Genomic DNA, 17,336 nt, shown 5'->3' with positions numbered 1-17,336 from the left:
GTGTGATGTTATTGTGGACGGCAGGCAGAATAAAAAACAGCTGGATAAGGTCTGTCGAGGCAGAACTCAAGGAGAAAGGAACATCTTGGAAGGAAGCAGAGAAGATCGCTCAACGCCGAACCAGCTGGAAGAAGTTCATAAATGACCTATGCTCCCCCAAGAGCCAAAGGGTTTAAGAAGAAGAAGAAGAAGAAGAAGAAGAAGAAGAGGCAGAATAAAAACACTGCGGTCAATCTACCAATCAGACACGTTCAGCATTGCAGGCCCCGCCCACTGAAAGTCCCGGGACCTTTGAAACGTACTACCCCCTTAGCAGGGGCTTTTTATGGGAGAGATCAACTAACCCTTAACTACATTTAGACCCTGGTTCCTCCAGTCGAAACGCATGTAGTTCCAGGGTAAAGTTCCTGCGGTCAAAAAACACCTTTATGGTTCAGGGTGTTTTGAAGAGTTTTGTGCACGTGTGAATACAGCTACACCAAATATCTCTGGACTCTCTGTGACACACAGGTATGTTCCTCTCTCTCAGCTGCAGCTCTTTAAGGCTTGTTTACTCTCCTTCCTAATGGATTTGTTTATTTATCCGTGACAGGCAGAGTTAATGTGTTGCACAAAAAAAAACTTGTTTGAATATAATAGGCTCTGATACTTCGCCGTTCTTAAAAGCACCTTGAGCTGGAGGAAGATTAAATCCAGTCACAGCACAGTCGAAGCAAACATCGTACAACAAGGACTAAAAAGCCTGACAGTGACATTTAAGCAGAAACAATATCACTCAGATTTGTTTTGATGCTGTCTGGCAGGGATCAGAGATGTATCTGCTGTGAGCTGTGACATTTTGTTATTCAGATTTGTGACAACCTGCTGTAATATCGCCTTCAGCTTCCACACACATGTTTTTAACTTTGTTTTGATGGATCGGCAGGCCCGAGCAGGCTTTATAAGGACAATCCCTACTGTACTGTCTGACACACCCCGCCGCTTATGTAATGGGAGATTTGAGTAGCACGCTGTGTTCCCTGACAAAGGCATTTCTATTCAAAACCAGAGGGTGGCGAGCTGCCAGAGAATCATTCACAGAGGGTGAACCGTCCAGAGGTAAACAAGGAGCAGACTGCTCACCTCCTTTAAAGCCAACCTCTTACCTTTAATGACTCCTAATAAGCCATCACCTCTTTAGTGGATAAACGTTAACCTGAGATCCGTCTGCAGAACGGCTTTTAGTGCAGGTTCTTTATTTGAGCAGGAGCAGCTGTTCGATTGACTGAAAACAGAACAGCTTCTGATGTGCATTTGCATAACAGAGTAACAACACAGGTGTAAATATAGAGAAGTTAATGCATAGTTTTATAGACAAACTAAAGGAAAGGAGAAGCTCTAAGTGCAGAAACCCATTACATAACCCACCATATGGCCCCCGAGATCCCCCCCAACACCAAAGCATGGAGATAAATGAGGATAGATGGGAAGCAACAGCAAGCACACCACTGGGGTTATCAATTGGGAACCATGCAAACTCACACCTCCCACCAAACCCACACACAAAAACAGATTGGACAAGGGAACAGAGGAAAAGCAGAGACAAGAGTCTGTAGCACACCCAATTCTCCCAGTAATGACATTGTTGATTGTGCTCTGAACCCACTGGACAAACTCTAATTTTCCATCCTTCTGCTTCTGGTGGTCTCAAGTGTGTCAGATGCACCACAAGGTCAAAGGGAGACACACTTGTTATATGTATCTTCTTTTGAGGGGGCGTTTTTTCTGGTTTTGATAAGTCTCTTAAACTCAAATTAAGCTTAATTTTAAAGCTGCAATATGCAATTTTTCTCCCAGAGAACGTGATTCCAGTTTTGCAAAGCCGGCCCCATAAATTAAAGGTTTGATTTTCCTGCATTGCGTCCTGATCCCAATTCCATTAAACTAAATGAAATAACCTGAAGCCAGATCTAAGGGTCCAGAAAAGACAGGAGTCCTAGATATGCACTGGCACTGCCCCTGCCAGACCGCATCACCTGGACCTCTCTAATGCTCTAAATGAGAACTAATCCCTGAAGCCAGGTTCCAAAATCTAGTTGAAAGACAAGCAGACTGGAGAATGTCATAGAAGCAGATTAGTGCTAATTGTTGACCGCAAGGGAGCACGAGTTTCTGCCCTGAGTTATGCAAATTGAATCACAGACTGGAGGTAAATAAACAGGGCAGATGATTGAGATCTAATTTGGTCAGGTGGTATACTGACATACAAGCAGTAGGTTTAAAAAAAAGGATGAATATATGATTCAATTTGTCAAACAAAAGTCTACACTTTAAGTGAATATTCATGTTGATCGTGTGCGGACATACATTTTGTTTACTCCTTTTATCATGTTGTGTTCTTGAGATCTTGACTGATTCATTTTGATATTTTGTGATGGATAATCTTAATTTATCAGAATCAGAATCAGCTTTATTAGCCAGGTATGCTTGAACACATAAGGAATTTGACTTTGGTAAACTGGGCTCTCTTTGTACAAGGCATAAGAATAAGGCATACAAATAAAAATACAAATATAATACAAATAAAATATAATAATAATAACAATAACATCAGCTATAAATACAAAGAACAACAAATAGGCTTGACTAATATGTACAGACTAAAATAATATGATAATAGTGCAGTGGTGAGTAGCAGAGGTAGTTTTTACATTAAAGAAATAATAGTTAAATAATAAAATTAAAAAATATGTGAATATATATATATAATATTATGAATCCAGAGTTGCAAAAGTATAAAACAAACACAGAAATAGGCTTCAGCCATCATTAGCGTTGACAGTGGCATGGCCCTGGCCTATAATGGTGACCAGTTTGTAGGCCTACTTTTGTCATGGGGAAAACAAGCTTCATTATCTCAAGATAACAGGAATAAAAAAATGGGTAAAACAAAACAAAAACAGAGACAAACAATACTTTCTTTCCTTTTCTCTTTGTTTTTCTTTAAAGAAATATGTAAATAAAAGTATTATAGTATTGAGAGGTGTGATGAGAATGTGTGAGTGGTTGTGATGCACTGAGCTCGGTGTTTTCCCAGTGAGAAATTAGCTTGTTTGTTTATTTTATTTTATTTATTTATTTATTTTTGTTTTTTTATTACTGTTTGTTTGTTTGGTATCGGTATGTCTTTCTCTTGTCATTGGCCTTATTACTACTTTGTATGTAAAATGTATTTGTTTTCTGTATTGTTTTATTTCTTCCTGAATTTTTCACTTGATTGAAAACAATAAAAAAGTGAATAAAAAAAAAAAGTAAGTTTAATTCATTAATTCATTAATTTGATTTAAAAAATGAATTAAATACTTTTAATAAGTGCAGAACATGTAAAATTAAATTAACTTTGAAGACAGAAAAATAATGAATATATTTTTCCACCACACATCATGACAATAACATGTCGACCTCCATCCAATCCATTCATGTTTATGTAGAGGGTTGTTTTTGCCTGACTGATCAGCCTGCCTTCTTACGTAATCACAGATAGTTGATTCATCACCAACTTCATAAGTCCCGCCCACCGGCCTCTCCTATTGGTCCGTCTGGAACGTAAATAAGAATCCTGTCCTCTCATTGGCTGGAGCCTTCTACATGTCCTCGGTCGCCTCTCGTTGCCTTCATGATAACACAGTGGGACCGTTTGGAGGAGTAGCCTAGCTTCAGAGGATCCGGTCTCGATCAGGACCCGATCAGGACCCACAGCAGTCATGAAGTTCGTCCGGTTTATAATGAAGAACGCCGCCTTGGCCAGCGTCCCCAAACACATCGAGCACTTCTCTAAATTCTCTCCTTCACCTCTCTCCATGAAGCAGTTTCTGGATTTCGGTGAGTATTGATCTCCAGCACAGAAATGGGAAATGATTGTTCATGCTTTCTGCACCTTTACTGACTTAAACTGTTATTATATGAATGCATATTAGTGAAATAAGCCATGCAGTCCTGTGCAGCTGCTGTGTGGAGGGTTTGCCTGCTGCAGCATAGTGTACACAGTGCAGAGGATTGCATCATATCAGTAATAGCAACCTGGGGGCTGCACTGTCTGGGCCCTGTGGACACATCACTGCTAATATTGTATCTTATAAGCATTCAAAGAGCTTTATAATCACATGTTGTGCATAATGTGCAGATAAAAATCATCATATTGATCCTAAATGTTAGCATTAAAGGATGATACAGCCATTATCTGGAGAGTAAAATGAAGATAACAGTGCAAATATTCATTTAAAAGTACTAAAATGCTTAATTCTCAAAGTTTAGGGAGATTATTCTGTGCATTCTATGTGTGTTTGATCATTTTGTTCAACTGTTTTGTAAGAAAATTAAGATTTCCTACTGAAAAGGAGGGTTTATCAAGTCTGTGGTGTGTTAAAAGTAGGGTAAATACCATTTAGAAAGCCAGACAACAATCCAAAGTATGAATGTATTATATTATATATATTATAATTTATTTTTATTATTTTTATGTTATTTTTTTAACCTTTTGTACTTATTTATTTTTTAAATATTAACCTATTTATTTATTTATTTGTTTATTGTATTTCCACTACTATTTTTTGCTTCTACTTATTTATTTTAAATTATTTCAAATATTAACCCTTTTTATTTTATTTTATTTCAACTACTATATTTTTCTTCTATTCATTTATTTTAAATTATTTTAAATATTAACCCTTTTTATTTTATTTTATTTAAACTACTATATTTTTCTTCTATTTATATATTTTAAATTGTTTTAAATATTAGCCCCTTTTACCTTATTTTATTTTATTTAAACTACTACATTTTTCTTCTATTTATTTATTTTAAATTATTTTAAATATTTTAAACTATTAACATTTATCATTATAGTTGGGGTATTTTCTCCTTCATTTACTTATCTACTTCTTTGTTTTCTGATACAAGACGAACATCACTTGCCTCAAATCTAATGTGTAAAAATTCAACTTCTGAAAGTTCAATTCAGTGCAAAAAAGGCAAAATAGCTGAAAATATTCCCATTTGGACACAGAAAAACTAGCGTCGTTACTTAAACTGACAAATAACTAATGCACGAATGATTCCAGTTCTCAATAAGAGTTTTGCTTCCCTCATCCAGGTTCCATAAACGCCTGTGAGAAGACCTCCTTTGTCTTCTTGAGGCAGGAGCTTCCTGTCAGACTCTCAAACATCATGAAGGAAATTAACCTTTTGCCTAACAGACTCCTCACAACCTCGTCTGTGCAGATGGTGCAGAGCTGGTAAGTCAAACCAGGACACGACTGTTGTTGCTCAACTTCTCAAATGTTGCTTTTGATTCAAGAAAAATATCTTTTATCATCTGCTCTAATTTATAAAACACTCAAATAGCGTCTCATGAGTTCTTAGACGTTCTCAGTCACAGCTGTGGGCTTGTTTATTTCCCATCAGTAGGACGGTTTGAGTTCCCCTCTGTGATAGCGTCACGCTCTAAACCGCATAAGCACCCTTTGACCAAGTCGTACTCCTTCCAACTGGCTCTGAGCAGACACAGACTCTCAGCGCTGAACTTTACCCCAGTTTCTCGGCACAAGTCACATGACCCTGTTTATTAGAGGGGCTGCTGTTCTCCCTCTTTGTTGGGGAATGGCATGAATTACTGGCACCAGTTTTAAGACGCAGCTTTTTTTAACCATGAACTTTCACCTCAATGCCTACTTAACTTCTTACGTTGCATTTTCATGTGTTTAAATGAGTGTATTCATGTTTTTTTCAGGTACATACAGAGTTTAATGGAGATCTTGGAATTCCTAGACAGGAATCCAGATGACCACAAAGTCCTGGGAGAGTGAGTTCTTGTTTTTCCTCTACTTGATATCTGTATATCTTCACTCCTGTTCCCTTTCTTTGAGATATAACAGCTGTATTCCTGTGTCCCCGTCCTCTGCAGGTTTGTTGACACCTTAGTCACGATCAGAAACAGGCACAATGACGTGGTGCCGACCATGGCGCAGGGTATCATCGAATACAAAGAGGCCTTTTCCCAGGATCCAGTAACAAACCAGAACATCCAGTACTTTCTGGACCGCTTCTACATGAGCCGGATCTCTATCCGCATGCTCATCAACCAGCACAGTGAGTCCCACTCCACCACGTCACGTTTCACTTCAGTGTCTCCTCCTCCTGCTTTGTGTTGTTTAGCTCGCGGTGTCACTTTCTCCACACCCAGAGGGAACGATAAGTCAAAACATGTCCCCTCACTGACTCCATCGTCACATCAGTGATGTTTAATGTGGGGTGTTTAGCAGCTGGAGTCACGACAGGCTGCACATCATGAGTCTGTTTCATTATGCAGCATTTGTTTCAGAGTTATTGGGAAATAAAAAACGGATGCAGACAGAAGCTAATGTGAGTTTTATCACTCCCTCTCTGCTGGTTTACTCCTTTCAGACGTCACCTATGGGGCCGCTTCAGCTCTCGTCTGATGTAGGTGTTCAGATTTTGCATTGAAATGTCGTTATGAGACGAGGAGGAGCAATGGAGAGCAGATTCTCTCTCCGGATTATGACTGTTTGAGCGGTGTCTAGTGCAGTCTGTGCAAAACCAGCTACCAGAAGCCTCTTTACTGCCGAATGATCAACAAATGGACGGATGACATTGTCCGTATCTTTAAAAAGGAGGAGAGTTTCATCTCTGAGGTTAGAGGATTTAACTGCAGGCTGTAAACTTTGTACTTTTGGCTCCATAATGAAATAAAGTGACAGTAGTGTCCATGTTAAATTAGTCAGCAGCTCTCTGTAACATGAAACAACCACAGCTGTTCATAGAAAGCTCCACAGCTGTCACCGCTCTGTTACCTTAAATACATTGAGAGAGAGAGATTTGACCTTGGCTTACAAACTAGTTCAAGATCAGAGTGAACATCCAGACATGCCTTCCCCAGCATTTATTATTCTTTTTTTGTATTTAACCTTTATTTAACTACATGAGAACCCATTGAGATCAAGACCTCATTTACGAGGGCGACCTGCCCAAGAGGTCAGCAGCACACGTCAAAATAAATAGCACAACTCAACAGCATGGAGCATATGTAAGATAAGATAAGATAAGATACTCCTTTATTCGTCCCACAACTGGGCAATTCATGGAGTTACAGCAGCAAACAAGAAGGTGTACAGAACAAGAATTTCAACAAGAATAATTTCAGGGTCCAGGTCTGAGCTGGCCTTCTTCCCCAGTTAGTTCAGTCTTGCTCTCCTGTATCCTGTCCGCCCACAGCAGGTGAAATCCTTCCAATGTGGCGTTCATGTCCGGTGTTAGCTCTGTTAGCATGATGCTACTCTGGTGCTGGGTTAGCTCGTCCACCTCATCCCACAGTCCCCATAACGGTGGGTGGAAGGACAGGTCGACGCCGTCCCTTCTAGCTTGCACCTCAGTACCAGCACGTCGTCCTTGCCTCCTTCTCCTCAGCTCACAGGGAACATCGGGCCTAGCATCGTTTAGCATCATCTAGCATCAACATGCTACAGGCTGCTAACAGCTGATCTCGTATGTAAACAATGCAACCATGGTTACACGCAGGATCTTTGGACACACACAGGGACAAAAATAGCAAAAAAAACAAACACTGCAAACGTAGCCAGTTTGGTGTCCATGGCTAAGTAGTCTTTAAAAGTCCTGACAGGCTCCAAATACAAAGAGAACTAAACAGATATAAAAATAGAACAACGAAGAGAGAGAGCTGATGCAACAAGCAGCCACTCAAGCGGTGCTAAGCAACAGATTGCTGAGTATGAGTACAGACATATACATACAGACAGTATGTAGAAGGAATCAAAAACTTAAAAGTGCAACTAATTTTCAAATAAAGTGCAATTTGTGATTACAGAACAGCATTTAAAAACACAGGCACTGTTCTGGGGTCTGTCTTTTATTTAAGATGGACCCAAAGGCGTCCAGTGAGATCAGATCAGACAGATTCAAGTCCTTCTGGTGTTTATTCCAAGCAGTAGGAGCAGCAACACTGAACGGCATAGTGGCTTTTTGATCTTTGAAGATACACACATAAATACTTTGGGACCAAGCCAAGAAGACATTTATAGATTAGACGTAGCCAATGTGTGGCATACCTGGCATACCTGAGATTCTCAAATGTACGACGGCGGGGAATCCTGGAAATACAGAGAGACATTTCACCTTAAAAAACATGATTCATTCTCTTAGTTTTCATAAGTTTGGCTTTTTTATTTGTTCTAATTGGACATGTTTTGTTTCTGCAGCTCTTATTTTTGATGGCACCACAAACCCGGTTCACCCGAACACCATCGGGAGCATCGACCCTCACTGTCACGTTGGAGATGTAGTCCAAGGTAAGCATGTTCAGGAGCTTTTTACACTTTGGTATTCTAATATTGGCCAAATTTATACCAAATAATGTGTCTTTGTTGCTGGTTTTTGTGTTATAATCATCATTTCTAACATTTCATCCCCTCTTCATTCGTCCAGATGCCTTCCACAGTGCCAAGATGCTGTGTGACCAGTACTACCTCCGCTCCCCGGACCTGGTCCTGAAGGAGATGAGCAGTAAGCTTACATTGATTCAAACTTCTCTTAATTCAAACACCCTAAAGGCCAAGAGTCAACACCGTTAGCTGGAGAGGATTAAAGAATAATTGCTTTTCAAACAGAGGCAGGGACAGAGTGTGTGTGTGTGTGTGTGTGTGTGTGTGTGTGTGTGTGTACAGTTTGAGTGTTTGTATGGAGGTGAGAGTGGAGCCAGGTGGAGCTGAGAGGTCTATAATTATCGCTCTGAAGCAGAAGAAGTGGCTCAATGAGCTCGGCTGGTTGCGTCAGACAATATTGACACACTAAGTCTTCGCTCTCCGAAGTCTGAGACAGCAAAACCAGAGCGGAGAGGGAATGTTAGACAATGACAGAAGACATGCACACGAGTTCAGGAGAGGGTAAAGGCAGCTGAGATATTTTAAGGTTGGATCAAACAATCAGCTGTATGACGTCTTCTTACAGATTCAGACACTCACAGCAACTCTGCAGCTCCCTCCAGCCAGCTGCCACTTTAATATCTTCGGTTTGAGCCATGAAACAAGGAGGTAATCCTTCTGTGAACTTCATGAATCCACTGCTCCTTGTCTTCGTCTACGCCATAGACTGTATAATAAATGGACGTAGTATCCGTGACGTTACCCATCTGTTTCTGAAGCGCTGTTTTGAATCCAAACGACATCAGGAGCCATATTGGAAATGCTGAACTAGTGTGAGGTAAAAAAAAAAAGAGGCAGGCTTTGAGCCTCCCAGCCAACAGCTACAGTGTTCCCACCAAACGGCAGCCTCCTGTCTCAAAATATGAAGCCCATGCGGAAGTGTGTGAAACTGCAATTCATCTGGCATCCACTTGAGGCTGGCTGCAGAAACACAGGAAACCACATACACACCCATTCAAAGAAGACGATCTTTACAGGAGAAATAAACATGTTTACAGCCTGGTTCAAAAAACTGTTTAGGTCTGAGTAGCTAATTTCTCTATCAGCACATACTGTGGGTGGGGGGGATTTTTTTCTAACGGGACGGTTCAGAAGATATTAAGATTACGAGTTTGGCCCAAATAAGGGCATGACTGACTTGACTGACAGGCAGGAACACATAGCTGTTAGCTAGGAGGCTCAAACCCCGCCTCTTTACGTCACACCATGCCTGGTTGAGTTCAGCATTTCCAATATGGCTACCTTCAACGATTGGCTTCAAAACAGCGCTCAGGAACAGATGGGTGACGTCACGGAGTCTACGGTTCCCGCCTGTCAATCAAGTCAGCTGTGCCTCTCATTATGGAAGACTTGTAATCTTAATATCTTCAGAACAGTCGCGTTATGAAAAAATTCACCCCCCCGTACAGTGTGTGCCAATCGAGAAATTAGCTATTTAGACTTAACAATTTTTTTGAACCAGGCTGTAAACATGTTTATTTCTGCTGTAAAGATCGTCTTCTTTGAATGGGTGTGTATGTGGTTTCTGGTACTTCCAGCCAGCCTCAAGTGGACACTCAAGGAACTGCAGTTTTTAACACTTCTGCATTGGACTCATATTTTTAGACCAGAGGTTGCCGCTTGGTCAAAACACTGCATGACCCAGCGGTCGCTGGTTCGACTCCCGGCCTTTGACCACTTGCTGCATGTCCTCCCTCACTCTCTGCTCCTCATGTCTCCTGTCTCTCTTCGGCTGTCCTCTCCAGAAAATGCAGAAAATCGACAAAACAAAAAAAAAAAACAGCGCTTTGCATCGAGTTCTGGCGTTAGCGGCTAGCTATGACACTCCAGTAGGAGACAGTGTAGACTAGCTGAGTGTGTCGCTGATGATCACTCATATTGCATGCTGTGAGGAGGACACAATAAATCTTCTTGGATCATAACCACGCTCAGACTCAAAAAGTGTGTGAGGATGTTTTAAATGAAGAGGCTGCATGTAACAAACTATCCTTCCTTCTTCCTTTGCAGGCAATAAGAAGAGCCTTCCAGTCAGCATCGTGTACGTGCCCTCTCACCTCTATCACATGCTGTTCGAGCTCTTTAAGGTAAGATACTCTCTGATTACTCATCATAGTGATATAAATCTGTTAAATGATGGGTTTCATTCAATGATCTTCTTCTTTCAGAACGCCATGAGAGCAACAATAGAGACACACGACGACAACAACACCCTTCCTCCTGTGCAGGTCTTGCTATCTCTTGGAGGCGAGGACCTGTCGATCAAGGTGGGTGGAAACATTCTTTACTCTTGAAATGAAAACATAGTTAAGGTGAATTTGGCGGTTGTAGGACTTGGTGTTCCTCCGGTCTCTGCGGTTTGTTTGAGTGTCAGTTTAGTGCGTTGTCTCCAGGTGGTTCCTCCCTTAACTCTCATATTGACTCTGCAGGATAATAGAGCTTGTGTCGTAGGAGTGTGTGGAAATACGTGTGTGTGTGTTTTACATTTGTAAGCTCTGGACCGGTTAGACAAGTTTAATGAAGCCTGCGATGATACACTCATTGTGCTGAATGAATCCAGCACTCTGTTGTTGTTGCAGCAGTTCGAATCAGTTTAGTGTTACAGAAGTTCATGACACAGCCTTACCCACACTGTGGAGCGGCTTGGCTTTTGAAGCTAACAGCTACACATTCCTTTTGGGTTGTTTTTGTGCCTAAATCTGATAAACTGGTTAAGTAACACGTTCACTAGAGTGCTGAGTGGCAAACAGAGCTACATAACTCTGATGAGATTAAAAACATGGACTCTGTCCCCTCATAAACCTGGTCTTAGGGCTCTTATGTTACCACAACAAGCTCCTGAGACTGTCTCTGAATTCAAAAATTAGATCTTAAAGCTCCTTTTAATCAACATCCCAACATCTGATGACGTCTGAAAGGTGTCACAAGAAGGGACGGGGATCAAAACCTGGTTCCATGAAGGACCTGGCTGCACATTTTTCCAAAACCTGAAAATCAATGAAGCTTGATCTAATCTGCTGTCAAACCGCATGTGTCCTGTGACGTCACGCTACATAAAAATAATAATAATAGTAATAATGCATTTTATTTAAAGGTGACATATCATGCAAAATGGACTTTTTAATGGTTCTCTACCTGAAATATGTGTCCCTGTCTACAAACCCCCCGAGAATGAAAAGAATCCATTCTGCCCCTGTTCTGATTTCTCCACCTTTCTGTAAATGTGTGTGAAACGAGTCGTTTCAGACTTCTGTGTTTTTGTTACGTAACAACAATATCCGGTCTGTCACGGAGTCAGAGCTCGGAGCTTGTTCAGCCAATAGACTGTATAAAATACAACTCAACCCCTCCTCCGTTTTTCATTACCTGCACACGTGTGTGCTAACAAGGAGCTTAGGAGGGAGGCATGCTAGTTGTAGGCTGTCTTAATAAACACAAAGGTCGGTTTTACTCCCCACGTCTGCAGATTTGAAGATCTAGTGGATGATTTTTATTTATCATGGATAAATGCTAGCGCTAGTTAGCATAGCTACATAGCTACATGTCGTAGCTGTAGCTGTGTACCAAGACATACGTCTACATACTGACAAATAAAACAACAAGAAACACTAAATCTGTGACCAATCCTTCAGAAAGGTCCTGCTACAGGCGCCTCTCCATCAGGATCAGATTCTGGATCAGATTCAGAGGGTTGAAGTAACGTGATCTCTGAGCAGCCGTGTATATTCAGCCAACATGTAAACATTAGATCAACCTGCTGGAGAGCCGAGGCACATCCACTTCCTGAGGGGGCGTGGTCAGAGAGAAAACAGAGTGTTCTGAGGAGGACTGAAGAAGAGGGTTTTTCAGGCAGACCAAAATCTGATTTCAAAGTGTTTTTTTGAGCATAAACTTTAAAGACATGTTTTGGGGACCTCTTAGACCAATATATATTGATGAAAAAAGCGTGATATGTCACCTTTAATAAGATGTGTCTTGAGATGTGATTTAAAAATGGAAAGAGAGTTGATGTTACGGATGTCTGGGGGAAGGGAGTTCCAGAGGTGGGGGGCAGACCGGCTGAAGGCTCTGGACCCCATGGTGGTTAAACGGGCGGGTGGTGTAGTGAAGTGAATGGAAGATGAAGACCTAAGAGTGCGGTTGGGTGTGTTGATGTGGAGATGTTCAGAGAGGTATGGAGGAGCGAGGTTATGGAGGGCCTACATCTACAATTCAATCAATCAATCTTTATTTATAAAGCACCAAATCCCAACAATTGTTATCTTTAGACTCTTTCCAAACAGAGCAGGTCTAGACCGTACTCTATGTTCTATTATCAACAAAGACCCAACATCAAGACCTGATCAGATCCAGTCCCATCTTACACACAGGACTCAGTCTGATCTCATCTTAATCCACCATGAGCAGAGCACTTTGCAGCATTTAACAAGTTACAGTGGCAAGGACAAACTTCCTTTAACAGGCAGAAACCTCCAGCAGGACCAGAATCATGTTAGACACACATCTGCTGAGACCGTGTTGGAGTGATAGAGGGCAGCTACTTTATATACAAACTACTGCTACATTAGTTTTAACAGCATTAAAGCAACTTTAAAGCACCATCTAAATCAGCTCTGACACAGATGTATTTAGTGACTAGCTGGTGAACACGGTGGATAATTAGCTGCTACAAAGCTAGTTGGTTCCCCCAGTGGAGCAGGGTTTAAACAGAGCTGAATGCAGAGTGAATATCGGGTTTTAATTCATCAAATGGACACAAGCAGGTCTCCAAATGAGGATTAATGAGTGTTTGGGTCTGCTGGAGGAGTAATTAAGCTACTTTTTTTGCTAAGATGTTCATTTTTTTGGTACAGCTCATGACTTACCCTGAAAATAGGAAGACCTCTGGAGGTAATGAGAGCACTTTTGGGGTTGTAGTTGGAGATTTAGGGCACAGAAATAAGCTGAAGAGATGTGCACTGGAATAAGTTCATAATGCATTTTATTTAGAGTAAGATTCAGACTAGGGCCCTTTATTTCAGAGGCTGTTTACACTCTTAAATGCATCTATGAAGTATCAGAAAAAGCTTACATCATCTTTAATTATCTCCTACCTGGATCAGACTTTAATCACATGCCATTTTATCACGGCTGCATCTCCTCCCTCAAGGCCAAGTGTGGATGACAGGCAGGCCCTTACTCAGCACAATTCAAGGCCCTCACATGACTCAGCGTCTGTCTCTGTTTCTGCTGCCGTCTGCAGGTGAGCGACAAAGGAGGCGGCGTCCCCTTCCGGAGGATTGAGAACCTCTTCAGCTACATGTACTCCACCGCTCCCGCTCCTCAGATTGGAGAGCACTCACGACCTCCCCTGGTACGTATCGAAACTATTTCATGGTGCCAAGATTTAATTTATTTGATTCGACTCCCACACAGCAGCTGTAATGGCGCTATTAATTGCACCATATGCTCATTTGGTTTCTACAAACCCTGCAATGCTCATTTTGATGCCTTAACTACGTGGTTTCTATTTAAAGATTGAAATCCCTGCATGTTATTGTCATCAAACACAGAGAGTGACTTATAATACAAAAAGAGTAACTTGACAAAAGACTCATTTGTTCTGAGGATGATTTCTCAAAGCCTTCTTAAACCCTTGATCCTCTCCGCTTCTGTGCAGGCTGGCTTCGGCTACGGGCTGCCCATCTCTCGACTCTACGCCAAGTACTTCCAGGGGGACCTGCAGCTCTACTCCATGGAGGGCCACGGCACAGACGCCGTCATCTACTTGAAGGTGAGCCAGAGACAGTGATCACATGACGCATGCAACACAAAGCCGAGTCTGCAGCACATCACAGAGGGTAGACTGGACTGCAGGTGTGACAGGATTTTCACGACTACATCTTGTCTTGTTCCACCAGGCGCTGTCCACGGACTCCATCGAGAGGCTGCCGGTGTACAACAAAACCACCCTGAAGAACTACAAAGTGAGCCAGGAGGCCGACGACTGGTGCATTCCCAGCAAAGAGCCTCTGGATCTGAGCAACTTCAAGGTGGCTAAGTGAGACTCGAACATGCGGACGTACTGTGACGCCTTCAGAATAATCTGACTTTAAACTCCCACGTCACGTCCGGCGTGGGCGATGAACATTTTTCCTGCGTAGACGGTCATCTCCAGGCGACAGAGGACGACATGTCCCGTCATATGTCAGGCCTGGATTTAGTAGTAGCATGTTATTTTCACTCCTTGTCGTACTTTTGGGTTCATCATAAGAAAATAGGAAGCAGCTACTAACAGAGAACATGTGTTACAGTCACCCAGGGGACAGTGAAATGTTGCGTCAGCAGGGGGTTTGTGTGTGCCGACATGCAGACTGGAGTCGTGAGAAAGTCGAGGGAAGAGGAAACACAGAGCATGTGTTGTGTCTAAATGAGAGGTAGGAATAAGAGTGGGCAGATACAGAAGAGGAGGTGTGTTCAGACCAAAAGAAAGTCGATGTTTGAACATAGATCCTGCAGGTTATTTAAACCTCAGCAGTGTGTGAGGTCGCCAAAACCTCTTTAAAAAAGAAGCATTTCAAATCTTCTCATGGACAAACCTGACAAAAACAAAACCCTGAAGAGTTATTTATTTCTGCATCCTTTCTGGACATTTGTTCAAGTTGAACCAAAGTCAAACCTGTTGTATTTTGAGTTTGTTACACTACAGGAAACAAACATCCAGTCTAAATGAGACCTGCTTGTAACAGAGCCGCTCCCACTCAGTCAGTGCAGCTGCATGGAAATCCTCACTCTGACCCCGACTCTGCTCCACGTAGCTGCAAGGTGTTGAATTTAGCAGAGCTGTGCACATGTAAGGACAGCTGTTGGTTCACTGAGGAGTGTGGGAAAACTAATATTTGTGTTCTGTGTTTATCAAGCAAAGCAAATAACACAACTCTACGCACAATGTGAAGCGGACCGTTTGTTCAGCTTTTGGTCTGAGCGCAGCAGAGGAGCGTCTGAATACTCGTGTCATAGGAATCATCAGAGGTGATCAGAGCAGATGTATGATGGGCAAAATTCCACCAGACCCGTGTCCCGGTCTGCTCCGATCAGTCACAGCACCAGATCTGTTTCTATTCTAGTCAAGATGTTAACTTCCACTGGATCCGCTCCGTTGTCCAGCAGGTCGGAGCCCCCAGGATCAGATACACAAGACTTCTACTTATTGCTGGATGCCGGAGCATGACGCATCAATCTCAACAGAGCAGATGGAGCAGGACAGGAAGTCAGGCGCCAAAATAAAATAGAAGCATCCGGTTAATTTTCAGAATAAAACACTCATTTTTAACTGGACTATGACAACAAAGTGTCAATTTCAGCGGAGGCAGTCCTGGAGTCAAGAGGTCAGAGGTTTTCAGAGGACCATAAAAACAACATAGATGGGGCACTGGTGGCCTAGTGGTCTAAGCGCCCCACATACAGAGGCTACAGTCCTCGTCGCAGGGGTTGCCGGTTCGATTCCCGATCGGTCGACCATTTCCTGCATGTCTTCCCCCGCTCTCTAATCCCCATATTTCCTGTCTCTCTTCAGCTGTCCTATGGAATACAGGCAAAAAAGCCAAAAATATAACTTATAAAAAAAAAAAACATTGATGAGGAGAGGAGGAGGAGAATCCTTGATTCAGTGATTACAGTGGGAAAACCTTGGTCACATGACTCCAGCTGTCCGGCGGTCCTGCTCCTTGCTGCGTTCTGGGTGTTGACAGACAAGAGAGCACCACAGCGGATCGGAGACAGGCTGGACACAGATCTGGTGGAAGCCAAGTGTTAGGAGCTCCATACGGAGGTTTTCAGTCAAACGGGAGGGCCCCTGTTGTTGAACGCTAAGAAGAGGACCAGATTTAAGTATCTGTAGGAACGGTCACCCAAACCTTACAGTAGCAACTTCACCCAAAGGCTCATTTCATTGAAATACTTGAACTATTTAATCCTAATCCTCATGTTGCACCTTTAAGTACTGTAATATAGACCGGTGTGTAGAGTGGAACAAATGTACTGCTGCTTGAAGTTTTTTGTGCTTTCTGCATGGAGCTTTTGATGTTTCAGCCTTTCAAAGAATGCAATCAGTATTTGCAGCAACAGATAAGATACAGTGTTATCTTAGAATCTGATTTCTGGACCAGGCTGGATGTATTCTGCTCTTTTCTCTGCGTTCATACGCATCAAAGACAAAAGAACGAACGTCGTACAGGGCCCAATTTCTCTCTCTCTCTGTTTCCACGCTTCTTTGAAGGTTTCACGCTTTTAGCTGAGTTCAGTGGAAGCTGGTGTTATTAAAACCCCAGAAGGCAGTGCATGTCATGTTGAAGCCCTCTAACAGTCTGTGATCCAATAAGGCGAAGGCCAGTCTCAGCTTTTTTTTATTACACTGTGCCATAGGAGGAGGAAAAAGGCCCGGGGTCCATATGTGTTAAACACAGTTTTCTTTTGTATTAAAGTTACCTTAATCAGAGTGTGAGAGGTTATTTTTATAGCTTTATAGTGACTGAAATGATTGTACATACTGTAAATATGATCCAGAAAATAAAGAACAAGTTCAGTACAAAATGATTCTCCTGCGTCATTCAATCTTGGACGGTTTGTGAAGGACGGATGACCGATGACGGTAATCAGAGCGTCCCTGGATCAGTTTGAGACCTCATGATGAGATCAAGTTCAGCACACGCAGAGAAAACCTGACTGTATATTTCCCCAAAGAAGAATTTCAACCTGTAAAAGCGTTCTCCCCGTTGGTGTCCCCTTTACGCCAACTCGGATCACGCTTCTAAAAAAGCTGCTCCTTGGCTCTGAGAGCAGCCATGACGAGGAAGCAGACAAGTCACG

At 42.2% G+C, this 17,336-nt stretch overlaps 1 protein-coding gene across 1 annotated transcript; it reads left to right on the top strand.

Moving 5' to 3' along the window:
* The first annotated feature begins 3,636 nt into the window (after window positions 1–3,636).
* On the top strand, window positions 3,637–17,063 carry pdk2a (pyruvate dehydrogenase kinase 2a). The gene is made up of 11 exons (XM_034708823.1): window positions 3,637–3,861; window positions 5,132–5,273; window positions 5,768–5,839; window positions 5,942–6,126; window positions 8,271–8,360; window positions 8,497–8,574; window positions 10,500–10,576; window positions 10,658–10,756; window positions 13,732–13,842; window positions 14,149–14,262; window positions 14,390–17,063. The coding sequence occupies exons 1-11, from the start codon at window positions 3,744–3,746 to the stop codon at window positions 14,531–14,533; spliced, it is 1,230 nt and encodes a 409-aa protein (XP_034564714.1). The 5' UTR covers window positions 3,637–3,743; the 3' UTR covers window positions 14,534–17,063.
* The last annotated feature ends 273 nt before the right edge of the window (window positions 17,064–17,336 follow it).

The sequence above is a fragment of the Notolabrus celidotus genome, chromosome 18 (assembly GCF_009762535.1).
Source record: "Notolabrus celidotus isolate fNotCel1 chromosome 18, fNotCel1.pri, whole genome shotgun sequence".
In the NCBI taxonomy this organism is placed as follows: Eukaryota; Metazoa; Chordata; class Actinopteri; order Labriformes; family Labridae; genus Notolabrus; species Notolabrus celidotus.
This window is presented reverse-complemented; position numbering and strand designations above follow the sequence as displayed.

Coding starts and splice junctions, on each gene's coding strand:
- pdk2a (XM_034708823.1), top strand. CDS start 3,744: ATGAAGTTCGTCCGGTTTATAATGAAGAACGCCGCCTTGGCCAGCGTC. Junction 5,274..5,767: donor GTGCAGATGGTGCAGAGCTG/GTAAGTCAAACC, acceptor TGTTTTTTTCAG/GTACATACAGAGTTTAATGG. Junction 6,127..8,270: donor CATGCTCATCAACCAGCACA/GTGAGTCCCACT, acceptor TTGTTTCTGCAG/CTCTTATTTTTGATGGCACC.